This window comes from Artemia sp. Qi Xiang Cuo, chromosome 4 (genome assembly GCF_049724085.1).
Source record: "Artemia sp. Qi Xiang Cuo chromosome 4, ASM4972408v1, whole genome shotgun sequence".
Lineage (NCBI taxonomy): Eukaryota > Metazoa > Arthropoda > Branchiopoda > Anostraca > Artemiidae > Artemia > Artemia sp. Qi Xiang Cuo.
In genome coordinates this window covers 76,267,837-76,290,175 of record NC_142797.1, presented here as the reverse complement: position 1 = coordinate 76,290,175, position 22,339 = coordinate 76,267,837, and the positions used below count along the sequence as shown (strand labels likewise).

Below are 22,339 nucleotides of genomic sequence, written 5' to 3'. Positions count from 1 at the left end.
TAGTCAAAAGTGATTAGAAGGTAACTAATCCCCCCCGCTCAGGCCCACCATTTCCCAAAATACATGCAATCAAAATTTTGAAATATCTATTTTGTTCAATTTATTTTAAAGTTTTGGAGTTGAGGTCTTTGAAGATGATGACCCACCCACACCCCTCAGGTTAAGCGGTGTAAGTTATGCCTTGGAGGCATATAAGGTTTTATAGAAAGCAGTGGCGTAGAAACTTCAAAAAGGGCTCATTCGATTGGAAATTGAAATGGCTAGTACCCTTTTCAATAGCAGAACGTGATTGGAGGGACACTAACTCCTCTCTCACGCCCACCATTTCCCCTAACACATCCAATCAAAATTTTGAGATAGCAATTTCTTTCAACGTAATTGAGAGTTAAAGAAATTAGGCATTTAAGGGTGACAACACAGCCCTCGGGGCAAGGGTTGTAAATTATGCCCTGGGGGTCATATTATGTTTTTATAGAAAGCTATGTTGTAGAAACTTCAAAAAGGGCTCATTTGAATTGAAATTAAGAAAGCTAGTGCTGTTTTTAATAGTCAAAAGTGATTGAAGGGCCACAAATCCCCCTCACACGCCCACCATTTCCACAAAAACATCCAATCAAAATTTTTGAGATAACCATTTTGTTCAACCTTGCTTAAAGTTCTAGAAATTAGGTCTTTGAGGATGACAACCCCCTACCCCACAACCTTCAGGGCAAGGGTTATAAGTTATGCGCTGTGGGCATATAAGGTTTTTTATAGAAAGTGTTGTCATAGAAACTTCTAAAAGGGCTCATTCGATTGGAAATTGAAGGGACTAGTGCCGTTTTTAATAGTTGAAAGTAATTGGAGGACAACTAACCCCCTCTCACGAACACATTCAATCGAAATTTTGAGATAGCCATTTTGTTCAACGTAGTTCAAATGTCTAAGAATTATATCTTTGAGGATGACACCCCCCCCCATCCCCCTGGCCAAAGGTTGTAAGTTATGCCCTGGGGGCATATAATGTTTTTTATAGAAAGTATTGTCTTCAAAAAGGCCTCATTCAATTGGGAATTGAGAGGGCTAGTGCCCTTATTAATAGTCAAAAGCGATTGGAGGGCGAATGCCTCCCCCTACCCATCGTTTCCAAAAACACTTCTGATCAACTTTTTGATATATCTATTTTGTTGATTGTTTTTGAAGGGTCCAGAAACTATGTTTTGAGTATGACAACCCCCCCCCCTCCCCATCCGTCAGGGCTAAGGTTTTTAAGTTATGCCCTGGGGCATATAAGATTTTTATAGAATGCTTTGTCGTAGAAACTTCAAAAAGGGCTCATTCAATTGGGACTTGAGATGACTAGTGCCCTTATTAATAGTCAAAAGTGATCGGAAGGCGAATGAACCACGCCCATCATTTCCCGAAACACTTACGATAATCATTTTGATATACCCATTTTGTTAAACGTAGATAAAGTGTCTGGAAATTATGTTTTTGAGTATAACAATCCCCCTACAACCCCCAGGGCTAATATTGTAAGTTATACCCTGGGGCCATGTAATGCTTTAATAGAAAGCGTTTTAGTAATAACCTCAAAAAGTGGTCATTGGATTGGGAATTGAGAGGGCTATTGGCCTTTTTAATAGTCGAAAGTAATGGGAGGGAGTACCACCCCCACCCCATGCCAATCATTTTCCCAAACATTCTCGATCAACATTTTGATATGGCCACTTTTTTCAACGTAGTTGAGAGGTCTGGGAAATTGTGTCTTTTAGGATGACACCCTCCCCCCATAGCCCTTAGGACAAGGGTCTTCGATTAGGCCCTTGTGGCATATAAGGTTCTTATAGATAGTTTTGTCTTAGAAATTTCAAAAAGGGCTCATTCGATTTGAAATTGAGGAGACGAGTGCCTTTTTATTAGTCAAAAGTAATCAGAGGGCAGATGCCCCCCCCCCCAATGCCCAGCATTTCCAAAAACACTTAAAATTAAAATTTTAGATAACTATTTTGTTCAGTGTATCAGACAGGTCTGGAAATTATGTTTTTGAGGATAAATAATCTCCCCAGCTCTCAGGACAAGAGTTGTAAGTTATACCCTGGGGACATATAAGGCTTTTATTGAAAGCGTTGTCTTATAAACTTCGGAGGGAGCTCATTGGATTGGTAATCAGACGCTCTAGTGCTCTTTTTAAGAGACAAAATGATTGTAGGGTATCTAACCCCTTCCCTCCACACATTTCGTATTGTCCTGAAATGAATTTAATAGAAATTTTGAGATAGCCATTCTATTCAAAATACTCAAAATATCATATAACAAGGTTTTTGGGGTTAAAACAAGCCCCAGCGATTAGTAGCAAGGATTGTAAGTTATTTCCAGGGGATATTTAAAACGCATCAGTATCATTAAATAAATGAAACCCAAAACAAAAATAAATTAAAAAAAATTAGAGAGTCAAACTTAAAAGGAGCAAAAAATTAATATAAGTAGGTTTCTAATAGAATCAAACAATCTACCAAGCATACAACCACCACAAATCAGTATCAATAAATAAATAAAACCCAAAACAAACAGAAATTAAAATAAGTCACACTCAAAACGAATAGAAATTAATCTGAGTAGGGTTCCAATCTCTATGCTTTATAAAATCCAGAATATGATTTGTGCTTTACTGGAAAAATTCTTTTAAATGTTTTCACTTTTATAACCTTAAAAAATCAAAAATTAAGCAAGATTTTAAGGAACAAATATCAGCATATATATATATTAAACTGATTTTCAGTAAATTCATATGAATTTTTTTCAGTAAAGTAAAAATTATATTCTGGCTTTTAGAAAGCATGGGACTTAGAACCCTACTCGTATTAATTTCTGCTTGTTTTGAGTTTCACTCAGTTATTTTTTTTTCTTTTTGTTTTGGGTTTCATCTATTTATTGATACTAATTTTTGGCAATTGTAAGCTTGGTAGATTATTTGATTCTATTTTTTGTTCATTTTTGGTTTAATGAAGTTCTTTACTTTTTTGAATAACTTATTTTGTGTAAAAAGATTTTTTTTTAACTACTTACATCCAAAGATCTGAACGAGACTGATTTAAAAATGCCCTTTCCTCAGCTATTTATAGCGCCCCTTGACACAAAGGCTTTACATGGTGTTAATATTTTTAGTTGGAGGATAGAAAAATAATGTGCCAAAAATGGCTACAAATCGTGACAAAAATGGCTGTTGCTAGGGGAATTATTGGAACGACTGGGAGTGTCACAGGAATCCTATGTTAATTTTCCTATCTGTGCGTTTAAAATCCCATGTTAATTTCCTATCTGTGTCACAGGAATCCCATGCTATTTGCCTATCTGACCATTAAAAGGCGAGGGTGTGTCTCTAGCTGTGTTCCCTATATTAGAACAGATGGGCTAGCAACCCCTTATATTGCTACTTGTAAATTATACCGACCACGCCCCAACTACTCATATAAAAAATATTGGAATCCTAGAAATCTTGCCAGCTGGAAACATGGAACCGCTTGTATTCCGGCGCCGCTTGAAATCACATGTTAATCTGCTATAGGCCCACTTGAAAGCCGTGAGGGGATACTACTGGAAAGGTATTGGTTGCTCTCTGATGACTTCTGATTCTTGAAAAGGGTACTAGAACTTACCATTTACAATGGAATGAGACCCATCCAAAGTTTATGCGACCATCGTTCTCATATGAATTGCCTCTTGAAAAAAAATACATTAAAGCCTTATGGCTCTTTATTATAGGAGACGCTAGAACGTTGCTTTCGTTTCACCTGTTTTGCAGGTTTTGACTAGTATACCTTTTTTCCTTAAATTATGGTGACCACGTAAGTAAGGTCTTACACAAATGCCTTACATTGACCTTATATGTCGGTACTGTCTACCATGTATGCAATATTTCACAACGACAGTATCCTGATCACCAAAATTAATGCTTCAAATAAAATATAAAAATATAGTCAAAGCACTACTTTGTTCACTCATATTTCAAGAATATAAAATGTAAGAAATTACTAAAATAGCAACAACAGAAATGCTCTTCGGTTAAAATGTATTCTGTTAAAGCTCTTACAATGTTTATGATACACAAAATGAGCCAAAATTGTAGTCTCTTCTACACTTATTTAAACAGAAATTAATAACAATTTTGTGCTATCAATTGTCTTAGAACCAGAACAATTAAAAAATAACTAATTATTTTTAAAGGTAGTTGCGTTCTGGAATATATTCAATATCACTTCATTTGATGAAAAACCTGGTTTATGATTCACGCTATGCTTAGATTGGAACCCATAACTGTATTCCTAAATATGTAATATGTTTCAGTCAATATATGTTCGGAGAAGTATTTGTTGTTATTTTCTTCGGAAAGATTGCCTTCAAGGAACTTGGTGTTATTAGAAATCCTTGAAGATGTTGCAACAGATGCCCTCAAAAATAAAATGCACGTAAACCCATTGAAATCTACAATCCTAACAATCAGTTTTCTAAGCACAACCCCCCTCATTTAAGTCTATTATTCCAAGTGAACTTATGACGCAAAAAATAAAACTTCTAGGGGTAACTATAACTTCTAATCTTAAATGGGAAGCCCATATTTCAAAGTTAACCAGGCAAGCCAATATTTCCCTAGCTTTCCTTAAGCAATTGGCAAAATATCAATGCCCGGCTTCTCTTATTTTGAAATTTTACATATATTTTGTTCGCCCAACTCTCGAATATGGTGTCCCTCTATGGCATTTCTCATTAAACAAGAATCAAACCCAACGGTTGTAATTCGTTCAGAAAAGGGCTTTAAAAATAATCGCACGGGAAGGAAAGTTGTCTTACCCCTACTTCTTACAAAAGTTTAAAACAAAAACCATGGAAAATAGACGACATGATCTGTGCCTCCATTTTGCTGATAATACGAGAACCAACATCCAAACTGCAAATCCTTTTCCGCTTTCCCATAATCCTGAACGGAAGCCTCTCCCAAGAGAGGCAAAAAAACCCATCCCCATTCTAGAACCTGTAAAAACTAAAACAAAAAGATATTTGGATAGCTTTATACCAACCTTCACTAAAATCCTTAACACCTCCAATACCTCTTAATGAATCCTTTTTTTTTTAACTCTTTTGACACTCTTTTTTTTATGACTTATTTTATATGCCGTTTTATGACTAAATTTTTACCTTTAACGTAGGACCTGTTTGATATGACATTATTCTAGTCACTTTAATATTTTTCTTAATTGTTTAATTTCTATTTGTCTATATTTTGTCGGTTTATATTTCTTAATATTTTGCTGTCCCTGAACCTAATTTCATTGAAGTGCTTATGATGGTTGTTGTTTTCTTCATTTTTTTGACACGAACTTATATTCGGCCATATACCACTTGTAAAAAGTTTTCAAAATAAAGCATTATTCTATTCTATTGCGGTAAGTCGGAGATAGGGTTCACTAATGCAATTGCAGACATGGTTACGCACATGCCCTTCATATAACAAGGGCAGTTTAATTATGCATTAGTTGGCTACTTTTATAACGCAATGGAATACAAAGTATAAACATCAAATGTTGTATGACAATTCTTCATGTTACTACTAGTAAGAAGGGGAAACAAACGAGAAGAAAATCGAACAGAACAATTAGATTACATGGAGTTCTGGCTAGCAAATACTTTAGTGTTATAATTACTTCTGTTACAATCCCTTTCTAGGTGTGAATTACTGAATTGATATCGTTTGTATAAGCATCGTACTAGACACTAGAATTACCCAAAAAATTAATAGTCGAAAGATGCTTCAATATACTAGATATAGGCAATTTGAAAGGTAACAGGATGAAACACCTACAATCCTGGCTCATTTTGGCTTGTGCGAAAAGAAAGATCTGAAAAAAAAAAAACAATAAAAACTAGGGATTGCGACAGAGAAAAGACATTAAATAATAATAATAATAGTTTTGATATAAACAGAAACTTAAGCTTTAAAACAGATATTTTACCCTTTAAAAACTTTATTATTTCTATATTTCTCAATTGCAGATGCTACAGAATGTACTGTTTGTGGTCAAAACCATACGTGTAATCCACAAGCTTCAACGCTCTGTTCATGTAAAGACAACTTCACCGATTGCTTTGACCTGCCAATGCCACTTCGCTTTCAAATGCTTGAAGAAACAGATCTAGGTGATGAGTTTTTGGCCACTGATTCTTTCAGCAATTTTGGAAGAAGTGAAAAAATGGGAAGGGCTTTAAAAGGTGAGTTACTCTATTTTCTAAAATATAAACTGCAACTACTAATACTACTACCACTTATAACACACTACAGGGCCATGCCGCCCGAGGCCAAGACAGTTACAAACGCTTCTACTCTATCCCAGTCTATACAAACCATATATCTATAACCTCTTAGAAAGTGCGAATTTTCCTTAAATCTTAAATCTCTTTCTCTAAATCTTAAATCTCTCTCTCTCGCTCTCTCTGTGTGTGTGGATATATGAGTTTGTGTCGTGTGTGTGTGTGTGTGTGTGTGTGTGTGTGTGTGTGTGTGTGTGTGTGTGTGTGTGTGTGTGTGTGTGTGTGTGTGTGTGTGTGTGTGTGTGTGTGTGTGTGTGTGTGTGTGTGTGTGTGTGTGTGTGTGTGTGTGTGTGTGTGTGTGTGTGTGTGTGTGTGTGTGTGTGTGTGTGTGTGTGTGTGTGTGTGTGTGTGTGTGTGTGTGTGTGTGTGTGTGTGTGTGTGTGTGTGTATTTGTGTGTTTGAATGTTTGTGTTTGTTTGTTTGTCTGTTTGTGTGCGTGTGTGTAGGTGTTTCTATGTGTGTTTGTGTATTTGTGTGTCTGTGTGTGCGTTTGTGGGTGTGTGTGTTTGTGTGTGTGTGTTTGTGATTTTGTGTTTATGTTTGTGTGTATTTGTGTGCGTGTGTGTGTTCGTGTAAGTGTGTGTGCTTGTGTGTGTTTGAATGTGTGTGTGTGTGTGCGTGTGTTTGTGTGTGTGTGCGTTTGTTTGTATGTGTGTGAATTTATGTGTGTTTGTGTGTTTATGTGTGTGTTTGTGTGTTTGTTTGTCTGTGTGTGTATGTACCCTTGTTGGCCCAGTTTGGGAGAGTTTATTGTTTTATGCCACAAAATGGCAGAAAACGCCTATTCTGTGTTGTACAATCTTTTTTTCGATCTTTTTTCCTTTTTTGGACAGTTGGTTTAGCACCATTCCCCAAGGAAAAAAGCAAACGAGCATGCAAAAAATAAACGACGAAAAAATATTTTTCAACGTTATCAAACAGTTAGTAACTGTAAATAAGGAGCGACCCAGCTCAATACTAAGTGAAACTTTAAAAACGGAATTTTGATACCAATAGATACATCTAAGGAATAGGCTTATTAGCTGATTTCAAATATATAAGTTTAAATAAGTTCAGTCTTACCCATTAAAGGCTACGAGCCTGAAATCTTTTTATTATTTTCGAAAAAAGGGGAAAGCGCTCTCTATAAGTCATAGAATCTGAATTAAAATCAAACCATCAGATTCAGCATATCAGGAAACCTTTCTATTGAGTTTTCAAGCTTCTATCGTCAAAAATATGGCATTTCGTATTTTTTGCCAGAAGAAAGATCACGGATGCGTGTTTATTTTTTTTATCCTTTTTTTCAGGGGTGATCGTGTTGCCCCAGTGGTCCTAAAATTTCGTGAGAAGGTCCATTTGAACGGAAATTAAAAGTACTAGTGCCCTTTTTAAGAGACAAAAAGATTAGAGGGCAATTAGGCCCTCTTCCTGCCACTTTTTTCGCCAATCGTCCGATCAAAATTTTGAGATACCCATTATGTTCTTCATAACTGAAAGACCCATTAGCTGTGGTTTTGGATTTAAACTAACCTCCCCCCCCCCACATCTCCAAAAGAGAGGATTTTAAGTTATAAAATTTCCCCATTGTTTACGCATAGTATTTTTTATTGGTAAATATCTATATACTGTCGTATCTGTGGGGGGGGGGACGAATTTTCTGCTTTTTTTCGAAGGGGAGGGAGGTTTTCAGGGGGTTAACTTGTCAGGTGAAATTACGTGCACGGGGAATTTGCCAGAATTCCTAAACAAATTTATTTTTTATATGTCTTGCTTTCTCTTTCCCGTCTCAATTTTACGCTTGGATTTGTTAAGGGTAATGGCCAGGGATATATTTCACCAGGATTGAATTGCTTAGAGAATATTTCCGCGGAGAGAGGGACTTCTCCGTGGAGGTGGGGATAGATTTCCTGATCATTTAAAAAATGATCGGAAATTAAATAAAATATATTATTTTTTTCAACTGAAAGTAAGGAGCAACATTAAAACTTAAAACAAACAGAAATTATTACGTATGTGAAGGGGATTTCCCCTTCTCAACACGTCACTCTTTACGTTACAGTTGGAGTTTTTTCCCAATTCTTAAAAAACGACTCCTGAAACACAAGGGCTGTTTAATTAGAACAAAAAGAAGCTTTTTTAAAAGTAATAAAAAACTTTAGCGTAAAGAGCGAGAAGTTGGGGGGGGGAGGAGGGGCAACCCTTTCATATGCGTAAAAAATTTCTATTCATTTTAAGTATTAATGTTGCTCCTTACTTTCAGTTGAAAAAATTGTTTTTTTTAATTTGATTTTCGGGTAAAAAGCTGAACTTTAAATTTTGTTAAATTAGGTACTTTATAACTCTTTAAAAGGGCTATCTGAAATGCTAGATTTGACATTGTTATTTCATAACGACCACTCGTTCTTTAGAGGGGGTTGTACTCCTTTCTTGGACACTAGGAAATTTTCCATAGATTTGTGGTTTTAGGTACATGAATTGAAAATCAAAACTTTATGATATTAAAACTCTTTTCTCTGGAGTTTCAGATACTATTAGCATGAGTAATCCTTGCTTACAAACTCTTTGTTCATTAACATGCTACTACCAGAAGAAAATATAAAAAACAGCCCTAGTAATTAAAAGCTATTTACCAGAAAGAAACTCCCTACAGTCACATACCGGTAAGCACATACACAGACAATTTTTTAGAAGGGATTGGGGGAGAAAGGTATTGGGGCAATATTTAGGAGAAAGCTGGGGCAATAAATGATATATGAAGAATAAATAAAAATAAATAAAAGAATAAATAAATAATATAGGAGAAAGCTGGGGCAATATTTGGCATAACTAGTAAAAGATAGATGATTTTTAACAGATTGTGTCTGACTTCTACTAAAGGGTCTAACGGATGAACATATGGAGAACTCTGCCGTACAAAAATGATGCACTTACACATCTTAACCCTAAACTGATATAATATATTCATTTTTTATTATATAAATTTTGAACTGAAGTAGGTGCTGTTTTGCATAATCATTTACAATCATCAAAAAACGATCAATAAAATAAACAGGCCATTGAATAGGACTCTAGTCAAGAGTGAGCACAAAAAAATGGAGAAGAGGCTCAACAGCTGAAAAAAGATTCTTTTAGTTGCTATACAGTCATAGACGCATGTTTTGCGAAAAGTTTTATTTTTTTGTTAAGAGGGGGTGGGGAGTTTTTTAACCATTCTTGGCTTCACCTTGTCAGTTAACTAAATATAGAATAGAGCTGTAACAACAAGTGATAAAAAAAATACAGTGTTAACAATAGATTGTTACGGGACTTTATCTTTAAAGGTAGCATTTTTTTTTTAGATTTTCCAAAGAGTCTCCCTTTGTGTCCACGATATCATCAGAAGCTGTGTCAACTTATAAATGGAGATTGTGTTCCAAGCTTTTCAAAAGGCCTATCTTGTGAATGTAAGGAAAACTTTGTCATGTCCAAGTCTGGTACCTGCATATCTTTACAGGATATCAAAGAAAACATTTACAGAGCTCACTTTTTATTGCGCAACGATGCCCCTTGGTCTGATGATCTGGCAAACAAAACATCTTACCGCTATTTAAGACTGAAGAAGAATGCTCTTAGATTTGTGAGTAATCCTTTGTCAATCAGATTGTCAGCGGGAACAAATTGTACGTATGTACTATATAATGATCTATGGCACTGATAAAACAAACTGAAACTTTGATAGTGGGTAACTATTAAAAATCAATATACTAAAAAAATGAAGAGCTGTATTAAAAGAATAAGAAATCCTTTAAATTAATGAAGACGTATGAAAATTTCAATGTCTGACAGAAATTACACTATTCTGGGAAAAGTGAGAAACAACTCATAACTAACCTACGATGCATTGGAAACTTTACCTGAGTGCTTACGGTCCATAAGAAAGCTATTGCCGAGAATAGTTCCATGTTTGTAGGCAGTTTACATAGTTTCTATATAAATATTTTCTATATTTGGTATGGATACATATTAATTTTTTCACCAGGGGTGATCACGTTAAAGCAGTGGCCACAGATTATCAAAAAATGACTCAGTTGGCCAGATATTAATCATTGTAATTCTTAAACAGACCTTTTTTCAATTTATGTTTTAATTTAGATACTCATTTGTTTTGATCGCTAGAGATTAAAAGGCTAGTTCACCTTTTTTTATACCTTTTATGTTTTTTCCTAAATTAATACTTCTCTCTTTCTATATCTCTCAACGTTCTGTTTCTTTTTTGTCGGCTTCCCTAAATTTTACCATTCCTCGCATAAAATTTTCAAATATAACTTACAGTTTATTACGGCTTGAGCTGGAGCTACCACTCTTCTAGCTAGTTTTTCTCTTCAATTCCGGAAGACGGAAATTTTCATGCTCAATCGATAATATCTCTCTTAAATATTTGATCACGATCTGGACTGATACAAAAATACACCCAATTTTCTTCGGTAATATCACTAAATTAGTTAATCAACCAACTATATCCAACCCAATGATTGCCAAACAGCAAAAACAACGATACGCAATAAACAACTTCCAATTATCAGCAACGAGTAATGAATTCCAATCATCAAAGAACTTTACTTCCAGTAATCTCGTGAAAAATTTGGTTCTTTTCAACTAGTGGACTGTGTCTCTCACGCTCTTTCGTCACGTGTTATATTAATTCTTAAGATTTTATTTTATCTAGCTAAGCATAGGCCCATCCAATCTTCTTGGTACTATTGGAATATCTGTAAGTCCACCACGATTGCTTCGGAATGTGATTTTTTAAAATAGTTACAAATTTGTTGTTATTCTTATAGGCTTATCTTATTTTTATTGGCTAAAAATTATGCCCAAAGCTTAAGTAGAGCATAGATAATCAAATGGTCAATTTGTAATATTTTAACTTAGTCCGTCTTTTTTCTTGGAAATATTTATAGTTTACAACAGTAGGTTAGAATAGACCCGACTCTTCGGAAAATGCGAATTTTTTAACTATCAGTCCTTTTGATAGCTTTCCTTAGTAGCTGCCATCAGTGTAAAGTATGATTGGCTAAGGGTAGAAGTTTTTTATCTTTAATCCCACACCAGTGCCAATGGCGGGATGTCTAGAGTTTAGTAACGTGATCGAGCTATTAGAAGGGTTAAACAATTTTTAGTGCAATGATATTGTAACCAGTGTGGATGTGAAAAATATGCTACCTTTTGGAAAGGCTAAAGCCCAAACTATTGATCCCAAGCTGCCACGATCTATGTCGCCACTGATATCTCTCTAACTATCCCTTTGGAGGGTAAACGGACCCTCTATTTGATATATAATTTACAGTGCTACATGAAAACTCTTCTTATACCCTTACAGTGTCTAGAGAAAATTAATATCACACAGTTGCAGAAAATAACACCCTTTTATTCTCTAAATGTCAACTCCGAAAAAACATGAACACACTTCTAAGCGTAGACTCCAAAAAGTCTGAATTCTATCTAAGAGCTAATTAACAACTAACTGTTTCCCATACAAGTAAACCTGGGTTCGGGTTTAATGCCACTATGACCCTGGCCGATCCGATATATGAGGCCTTCAAATCCACAAGCTGTATGAATATCCGTGTTTTTTCCATGACCGATGTACACCTGAAAAAAAAGATTTTATCATAAGCTACAATAAGAAAATCTACTGAAAAGGTTAACGGGCAATTTATATGAAAAAGAAAAGGGGCATAGTTAGAAAAGCTACAATAACTTCATAATGTGCACAAACTTTCTTCAGGTATTCATTTTTTTATGTTTCAAATTCGTTTCATGAAATAATTCATTATGTTCTCTCTAGTCAGGGAACTTTTTCTCTTTTCTTAGTTTGTAAACAGTACAATATTCATTGTTACATCTTGGGTTATACCCAATTTTTTTTAGTTTTCATTCACAACCTCATCGTACATTTCATCATTGCTGTCATTGGGTCTAATGACTGTATTTTTTGGTTCACCATCATCAGCACAGAAAAACAACTAGAAGTTGCCTTTCTTTCCATAATTTCATCTGTGTAATAATCAGAAATTGTATACGCCAATGCCCTTTTTATTTTACTTGCAATTTCATTATCTAATATTAAAAAAATTTTACATGGGTTACAATTCCTACAAGTGGATAAAATATGATTTATATCATGCTACATCCAAACTTCTATTCCCTTTTTGTCTTTTTTTGGTATGCTAATATCAGAACGTTAATGAAACGACTTATTAGTTGGTAATATGTTACCAGCATCTATGGCACGACATTTACCCTCGTCGTCAAGTATTAGTTTTAAGCTTGCATTATCCATGAACAATAGCTTCTCTGGAAATTTTACTCTTTCATATTCACCCTTACAACACATGGATGGTTTGGTTCTTCCTAAGAAAGTTCATTTTTCACTTTTAGGACAATACACGCACAAGTTTCCAATGATATCTCCATTAGTGCTTATCTCAGTTCAAATATTCGTCCATGTGGGTATTCAGTGCTCTGATAACTTTAACATGTACACACACTTTCCTGAGGCAATTCATTTTCCCCTTTTTATTGCTGACGTGCCAACTTAACTTAAATTAACCTAAGGTATAGGCAGCAAAACTAAGCTAGCTTAAAAGCGGAAACCTAACACACTTAAAAGCGGTAAGGGTTTATCTTAAAGCGTATTTTAAGAAATATCTTCTATTTGATTGAAACCATATTCCCTCTTTTGTTTTTAACATTTTGAAATCTATTTCTTAACATTTTAGGTATTGAATTTTGTTTTATTTTCTTAAATTGAGTTTTTTGGTTTTTTTTTATTAATTTCAGTATTTTGAATTTTTTCTTTTTTAATTTAATTTATTGAATTTTGATTTTTAATCTTTGTGTTTTGATTTTTTATGTTTTGTATTTTGTTTTTATCGAACTTCTATGATGGTTTCTCAATATAAAAAATCTTTAAAATGATTTCTCACACTTTAAATGAGAAGTTTTACCATACGTTTCAGAAACGATTTACCTATTTAAGTCTAAGAAACTTAGCTCAAAAGAGACTCAGTATTAACTTCCAGACAATTTAAATCACGAGATACCAAAGTAAACATCTCAAATAATAAGCTTTTGGAATCAAACACCTACCCAAAGTTTTTCTGACTTTGAATACATCCCGTTCACCAGTCTCCGTCTTTTGAAATACCGCGGTTACTTGTCTCTGACTTTTAAAAATCCCATTTACTTGTCTCTTAAACAAATCCAGATTATGACTTTGGAAAAATTTTGTTCACCTGTCTCAGACTTTCTAACTATGGAAAAATCAAGTTTCTCTGATTTTTGAAAATCCCGTTTATGTGTCTCTTCCTTTTGAAAAGCACATTGACATGTCTCTGACTTTTGAAACAAAATATATTTGCATTTTTTAAAGTTTGTGAAGAAAAGAATCTAGATCACATAATTCTGAATTCGGAAAAATCCTGTTCATATGTCACAGGCTTTTGAAAAATCCCGTTCATGTGTCTCAAATCTACGAAAAGTTATGTCTGTATGATTTCAAGTTATGGAAAAACCGGTTCACATGTTTCTGACTTTGGAAAAATATCCTTCACCGGTCTCCGATTTTTGTAAAAATCCTGTACATTTGCTGTTGATGGTGTACTAATAGATTCAGTCATTGAAACCCTGCCTCTCTAAGAAATCAATAGGCAATCTCCTTAAAAGGGTATTCGGAGTAATATATATATTGACCGTGGAATATGAGTTATTAGTCCCATAAAATGGACATTAGATCCTTAGAAAAATGTTGGTTTGTTATACTAACACTTGGGAAACTAAAATATACATCTTTCTTCAAGAGTAAAGGGTCACAGTATTAGAGTAAAGACAGATAGTTTCTGTGAGAGGCAAAGCTGGTGTATATTTTGAGAGTTATAGAGAAGTGACTTTTTAATTATTGATGAAAGTCTATAATCCATCCTATGGCAGAAAAAAGTTTGACAGGCATACATTAAGGGTAACTTAAATAGTATATTAGTTCTCTGAGTGATTTGTTGACAACTGGACACCAAAATATGATTAAAATATTTATGACAGACCATGTTTACAGGACTTGCAGGGAAGTGAGTGACTGATATTGGCGAAACACAAGCTATTGTGGATATTACTTTAGGGTTCTCATATCTGTTATCTTTCAAGTTGTTTTGATTAAGATCGCAACCTTTTTGGAGCTCTTTAATCAACTTAATTTTTTCCAGAAGCAGTATTTGATAATCAAATTCACTGAACTTTCTCCCTAACACCTGACTGGCATTTATGTAGGGCTGAGCATGAATTTACAAAGTATCAAGAGAAACATTTCAGACGCTGCCATTAATTTGAAGTAAACCGAGTAAAAATAAAAAGCGGCTGAGTGATTAAAATTATGGAAGAATATAACCCTAACGTCTTTTCAAAATGTTTGTAGTAAAGAACTCTAAGTAAGAAACGTCACCACTCAATAATAACCAAAACTCACAAAAAAAGAATTTTTATGTCAATTTATGCCTGAAAATAATCGGCTTATCATGTTGAATCAAAATATAAAAGATTCATTACGTTTAATGTTACCCATCAAAGGTTTACTTGGCTGAGAAAATTTGCCTGAAGGGAGGAAACAGCATCTAAAAGCCAAAGAATTTCTATGAAAATCAGACCGTCCGAATTAGCGCATCAGAAAAACCCACCGTAGAGTTTTCAAGCTCTTATATGGAAAAAGTGGAATTTTATGTTTTTACCAGAAGAAAGATGATGATGTGTGTTCATTTGTTTGATTTTTGTTTGTTTTTTCCAAGGGATGATTGTATCGAACTAATTACTCAAGAACATTGTGAGAGGGCTCATTTTAACGGAAAATAAAAGTTCTAGTTCCCTCTTTAAGTGATTAAAAGCATTGGAGGGCAATGAACCCCATCCAAACCCCCTTCTTCCCAAACTACCCGATGAAAATTTCGAGACAGTTTTTTTGTTCAGCATAAATGAAAGGTTCAAAAACTATGCAATTGGAGAAAATATGATCCCTAACAGCCCCCGAGGAAAGGTCTTTAAGTTTTGAAATTCGCCCTTTATTTACGTACTGTCTTTTTATTGGGAAGTTTGTATGCATTTTTTTTTGGGGGGGGGGGGAGGAGATGGTAAATTTTCTGCTTGGGGCATTTTTGACGAAGAAATTTTTCAATGCTAGGAGAGAAGTTTTCGGGGGTGAACATTTCAGGGGTAATTTTAAATCGGGGGTGGGGGTTTCCTGCACAAATTTTTTTTTATTTGTCTTACATTTTCTCTAAGGACACATTCTTACGCAGAGAGAGATGTTAAAGGTATTTTCCGGGTTAATTTTCACCAGTATTAAATTCTCTAAGAAAATTTCCAAGGGTAGGTGGGGTTTTCTCTTGGAGGTTGAACCGGTTGAGTACCTTAAACGGATAGCAGTCAAAATTTTAGTTCTAAAACCTTCTGCTAGGGTTTTTCGTGGTGCTAGTGTAGCTATACTGGGAGATTTTTAGTCCAAAAGCCTGCCACTAGGGGTTTGTAGCGCCAGTGTCACTATACTAACCACTTTTTCACTTATCAACCGCGCCCCTTTGGAGAATGTATGACTCAAATCCTTTCTTGTTTCTATGTCCTATATGCAAATTTATGTCTTCTAACCTTTTAATCTGAGACCTGAAAAGATTTTTTTTTATAAATTTCTCTGTTAGGCGAGTTTTATAACAATTCATTCATAAATATTCTACACATCTCTTCTTAGCAATTCGTCCAGACTATAAATGACCAAGTTTAACCCTGACTCTCGCAAGTATCTTGCAAACAAAACTCACCCGTTTCAAGTATTTATCTGGAAAAGTTCCTCTTTTAGCTAAAAGCTTTTCACGGAGAAACTTATTGGATCAGTCAGGCTAAGAGTGGATAAGTAATAAAAAAAGCGCTCTAACAAATCACACAGAGATAGCTATTTCTAATGTACGTTTCATACCAGTTTTTCAGGGCGTTACTCCCTACGGGGCGTACTAACCCTTTTAACTTTTAAGCTTACTTTACATATGCTTTAACGCCAGGCAATACTATTCAAATAGGCTTTTATCTATTAGTTGCAAACAAGCTGTTTTTCTTACTTTTCCTCCTTAACTTGATTTTTACATTGGAAAACAAACTTGTTTCCCTCCCAACCTTACTTTTCAGTTTTGTGTATACTCAAAAAACCAACCAATAGCTCTCCTTGGATGTTGTACCTTTCATACTAGCTATTCAGGGGATGTACTTCCTGCATTGCGTGCACAACCTTTTCCCTTTTAACCTTACTTTTTCAGCTTTACGTATACTTTAACACCAAGCAATACTATAAAAAATGATTTTCGTTCATTAATTCCAAACAGGTTCTACTTCTTTTTATTCATTCAAAATCCGATTATTTTTATTTGAGTAAAAACCTTTCTTCACTCTCAACCTTTCGGTTTTGGCTTTGCGTAAACTAAAACACCAACATATACTATCTCCACGTCTCCCTTGATTGTGTGCCTTTTATACCAGCTTTTCAGGGTGAGTACACCCTCTATGGTTCATTCGCCTTTTAAACTTATAACCTTATTTTTTAGCTTTACGCATACTTCAAAACCAAGAAATACTATTCAGAAAAAAATTTTGTTTTATTATTTCCGAACAAGTTCTTTTTCTTTATATTCCTCCCCCATCTGGCGTTTACATTGGAATACAAACCTATTTAATTTGCCATTTGTGAAATATAGCCCTTTTCATATATCTCTGACTTTTGAAAATCTTATTACCATCTCCCTGACTATTGAAAGAAAATCTGTTTGTATTTTTAAAAGTTTGAAGAAATAAAAAAAAATCCAAATGGCCTGTTTCTGACTTTTGAAAAAAACCCTTCACATGTCTCAGAATTTTGGAAAAATTATGTTTGTAATTTTCCAAATTTCAAAAAAAAACTGTTTGCACGTTTCTGACTTATAAAAAATTTTCTTCACCTGTTTCTGAGTTTTGCAAAATTCCGTATATATGCTTTTAATGTTTAACTAATAGATACAGTCATTGAATCCCCCCTCTCTAAGGAACCAGTATGCGATCACCTTACCCGAGTACTCGCAGTTAAACATAATATCTTCCTTATGGGCGTGAGTTAGCTTGTAAAACCATTAGAAACTTGAACATTAAGTGTCCCAAGGAAGTGTGTGTACATGAATAAGTATTCGCAGGTTTTAACGCTCCCAAAGATTAATATCTTAAATATGAGATAAGTTTGGAGACATAATTGGAAACATATGCGTGTGTTGTAGTGAAAGTGAGAAATAAATTTTTTTGAAATATGGAAATGATTCAAGTGTTATAACGGTGGATATAAAAGAGTAAAATCTCAAGAGATGGTCGTGCAGAAGGAAAATGCAAGCCTAACCATACTAGCTGATGACGAGGGCAAACTTCTTGCTAGCGGTTCTTGTAGCACCTTATTAACTGATAAATCGTTTCATTATCGTTGTTGTGTTAGCATTCAAAAGAAAGCGAAAAGACGACAGGCACTCTGCTATAGCATTGATGTCAAAAACAATATTTTATCCACTTTTCGGAACAGCAACCCTTTTAAAAATAATATAATAATTAACAATGAAATCGCAGGCAAAATTAAAAAGGCATTAACATAAAATGTTTCTAACTAATCTAGAGAAAAATTTATGAAAAAAATGTCTGTAAATATTAATAATGCTATTGATGGTGAACCAACAGATATAGTGATTGAACCCAATAATAGCAACGATGAAAAGCACGGTATAGTTGTTGATCAAACCACAATAAAAATGTGTCTAACCCAAGATGTAACAATGATTATAGCACTGGATACGAATTAAGCGAAGTAAATAAGTGCCCTTTCAAGAGAGAACAAGAGGAATTATTTTTTTTTTTTTCAGTAAGTAACACTGGGCTTATTTAAAAAAAAATATATATATACATCATCGATTCCCTGGAGCATGCTTGTGCGGGAGAAAACCCTCCTAATAAAAAAAAAAAAAAAAAAAAAAAAAAAAAAAAGATCAACGAATTAGAGCTCGAAAACCAACAAACCTCCAAACAACACACAACAAAATTATAATAATTATAATCATATTCAGCTGCAACTGAGCCCTCCTCAAAAACATAACTTAAGTGGCATAGAATAATCCATTCACAATATACACATAAAAACAATGGTTGTTTAGCAACTTACGAAATTCCTGCAAACCCCCAACATTCCTCAAATCCTCTAGCAAACTCTCTCAAACTAACGGAACAACATGGCGAATTGAAAACCTAGACCTAGACGTGACCATAGCTGGTCTTCGCACCAACTGAGAAGATCGTGTCAAATGATCGTGAATAGTAGACGCAAGACTAAACATTCCTGAAAAACATGATGATAACTCCGAAGATAAATATTTAAACATAAACAGAGCATTATAGAATACGCATATTCCTGCCAACGGTAGAATTTTATACTCGCGGTAAAGATGCCTCACCGATACAAAAAGGTCAATTTGATTACCCTACAGAACTCTAATTACCATATTCTGTGTTACACAGAGCGGATGGAGGTGAGTTACGGATGTTTTCGACCAAACCATACAACAGTAAATGAGATATGGGTGAACCATAGAAAAATATAACATTCTCAGAATTTCACACGGAAAAAGATACCTAAGTTTACTTATAATACCAATATTACGAGACAATTTGCTTCTAACAGATACAATATGGTCTTTAAAACTAAGGCTTTCATCAATTATAGCACCAAGGTATCTAGTACTAGTAGATCTTACAATAGTAAGGTGCCCTACTTCTATACTATTAATCCATGGATAATGTCCAGTAATTCTTCCATAAATCAAAAAATCGACTTAGTATGATTCAGTTTCAATTTATTTACTCGCATCCACTTTTCAATCGAAGAAATACCTTGTTTCAATATAGTCATCAACTCATTTTCAGTTCTAGCAGCTACAGTAAAATGGGCATCATCAGAAAAACATGGCAGAATTCCTTTAGTACCGTAAGTATCAAGGTCTAAAGAACAAGACACATTACTTGAAGCTCTACAATGGTCATTAATATAAACCAAAAACAACAAAGGGCCCAAAACGGAACCCTGGGGTACTCCAATCGAAATATATTCAATTTTAGATGTAAGTCCATCCATCACGACACACTGAGTCCTTCCAATAAGAAAACTAACTATCACATTTAAAGAATCACCACGTATACCAATACTATATAGCTTTTGAACTAGTATATCATGAGCAATAGAGTCAAATGCTTTAGTAATATCCAAAAATATCGAAGCTATCTTCAGACCCTTGTCTAAAACATCATTAAAAAGAGTTGTTAAAAACAAAACTACATGCTCTGTAGAATGATGACTCCTAAACCCAAACTGACAAGAACTAAAAAATTGTATTTTCTCGAAAAAACTTACCATCCTACTATTAATCAACTTTTCAAACACTCTAGAAATAAATGACAGTAAAGAAATCGGTCTATAATCACTAAAACGATTCTTATCCCCTCCTTTAAATATCGGGATAACATTCGTGTACTTTAGCCAATCGGGAAATATTCCAGCTTTTAAACAATTATTTATCAGTCCTAAAAACTGACTACATATAACAGGTAAAATCGACTTCAAAACCTTCAACGAAATAAAATCGCCTCCTGATGCACAATTTTCCATATTATTTATAGCATCAAATAATTCATCAATAGTCACAGATTTAAGGTACGCAGACACATCACAATCTTCAGGTAGGAACAGACAAAAATCTCCATCTTGATCAAATACTGGCACCGATGATGACACACGCTGTCCAATAGTAGCGAAGTGATTACACATCTCATCTGCAACATTAATATTCATTCCTATATTATCTGAACGGATCAAGATCGGATCAAGAACGGATCAATTTCCAGGTCTTACTCGGGTTACCCTCAACTTTTTTAAACTTAACCTTATAATATTCTACCTTAGCCTAACGGAGTACAGCATTTAACCTACTATTATAAGCTCTATATATTACTTTATCATGAGGATCATTGCTCCTTGTTGACAACTTATATAAAAAAACGTCTTCTATTAATTGAATGTAACAAACTCTTTGTAACCCAAGGTTTATTCGGAGACACACTTCTCTTCTGTATTCCTGACACTTCACAACATTCCAAAAACGTATCCTTAATCTTACCATACCAAAGCTCAAACTTCAAATTTAAATCTAATACTTCTTGTCAAAAATTAAAATCTAACCGTTCTATCCTAAGCTTAAATCTTGAAATAGTATTTGAATCAACTAATAATTTCTTAGGCTTAGGGCGAGCATCACAGTTAATATTAATATTCTTAAATATACCCGGAACTAATATTGCCAAACCAAAGTGATCCAAAACATCATTTAACACAACACTCGACGAATCATGGGGAACATTCAAAAATACATTATCAATTAGAGATGAAGATGACTCCTTCACTCTAGTACAAATATTTACAGCAGGATGCATCCCATAACCTAACATTAAATTCAAAAAATTCCGGGCTTTTAAATTAGATACTAACAATTTCAAATCAATGTTAAAATCTCCACACACAAAACACGGCATGTTCTTACGAGTTAGAAGGTCCATTTGTTCCTCTATTAATTCTAAAAAACAATCTACACTACCTGAAGGGGGCGGTAACAAACAGCAATGAAAACTGGGTCACCATTCTTATCAACCTCCGCAACAAAACACTCAAAAATCATCTCTCTATTAACAGACAAATCATCCCTAACCTTCACATTTAAATCAGTTCTAATATACAGGGCAGGTCCTCTATGCTGATGGTGAGTACGGTTCTTAACATACATATTATAATTTAAAATATCCAATAGTCCAGAATTATTATTCATTACCCATGTTTCAGTAAGTGCAAGAATATGAAAATCAGATAGCATACACAGCTGCGACAAATAATCCAATGTAGTATTTAACCCCTGACAATTCAGATGAAAAATGCCAAGTTTATCCGGTGTCAGTCTAGTATGTAAATCAACTGGGCACTTATAATTAACCTTCGGAAAAACTTCATCTACCCCCATATCAAAATCCCCGTGAAGTACCCCTAATCCTAAATCCGAAGCACTCAATGGATTATTCTCAAGCCAATCCAAACGATCATTACGAACAATTACCATTTTTTATAAATATATATATATATATATATATATATATATATATATATATATATATATATATATATATATATATATATATATATATATATATATATATATATATATATATATATATATATATATATATATATATATATATATATATATATATATATATATATATATATATATATATATATATATATATATATATATATATATATATATAGGGAGGGTAGTTGCAACCAAACCTAACCAACTGAAGAACTTACTATAACTCGGAGGGTCCGTGGTCCCGCATCCAACGTTAGTGAAGCTCTGGAAAAAACAGGATATAACCTAAAAGTAATAAACAAACGAATACAAAAAAAGTAAAACAATTCTCACTAACACTAGCCTGTCACAATGCAGGCCTACTGGTTCCATTACTGAATTCCAGAAAATAATAATTGAAGAAAACACAATATTCCACATGTGTCTACCACTTACCCATTCTAAATTCTAACAAAGACTAAATAAATGAGAAAAAATGGAACAACTTTTCTTTTTTTTTCCATATACACAAATACAAAACAAAACAAAAAAAAATCTTAACAAAATCTTAATTTACCATTCATGATATAACCATCTATTGGTCACATAACTCAGGGATAGGCTCATCGTAGGCAAACTTTGCCGCCACACTACCGCGGTCGATTTGTATACATGGTGGAACTGTTTTAGAAGCCCTTAATGAAACTCAATTAGCACTTAATATAGATTTATTTACGTACAAGTTCCTTCAAGTTTCACTAACTGATATTGCT

General features: G+C 34.1%; 1 protein-coding gene and 2 long non-coding RNA genes across 6 annotated transcripts in view; 1 reads left to right on the top strand and 2 right to left on the bottom strand.

The window, feature by feature from the left end:
* The window catches only part of LOC148953445 (uncharacterized), a 314,181-nt gene that overhangs the window by 151,366 nt on the left and 140,476 nt on the right, over window positions 1-22,339 (top strand). For all 3 annotated transcript variants that reach the window (XR_016141712.1, XM_089088540.1, XM_089088539.1), the window contains exons 5-6: window positions 6,031-6,246; window positions 9,666-9,943. Coding sequence is in view for 2 of the 3 variants with exons in the window: in XM_089088540.1 (XP_088944666.1) it covers window positions 6,031-6,246; window positions 9,666-9,943 (494 nt within the window). In the remaining variant the exon portion in view is untranslated. The remainder of the gene's footprint in view (window positions 1-6,030; window positions 6,247-9,665; window positions 9,944-22,339) is intronic.
* Window positions 1-22,339, bottom strand: part of LOC148953446 (uncharacterized) — a 179,007-nt gene that overhangs the window by 93,592 nt on the left and 63,076 nt on the right. Inside the window, exon 1 of one of the 2 annotated variants that reach the window (XR_016141715.1) lies at window positions 10,637-10,950. The exons of the other annotated variant lie outside the window; for it this stretch is intronic. This is a non-coding gene — a long non-coding RNA (uncharacterized LOC148953446). Of the gene's footprint in view, window positions 1-10,636; window positions 10,951-22,339 lie in introns of those variants that run through there. 2 annotated transcript variants of the gene reach the window in all.
* Window positions 11,455-22,339, bottom strand: part of LOC148953444 (uncharacterized) — a 195,595-nt gene continuing 184,710 nt past the window's right edge. Inside the window, exons 2-3 of the long non-coding RNA XR_016141713.1 lie at window positions 21,806-21,872; window positions 11,455-11,958 (exon numbers count right to left, since the gene is read on the bottom strand). This is a non-coding gene — a long non-coding RNA (uncharacterized LOC148953444). The remainder of the gene's footprint in view (window positions 11,959-21,805; window positions 21,873-22,339) is intronic.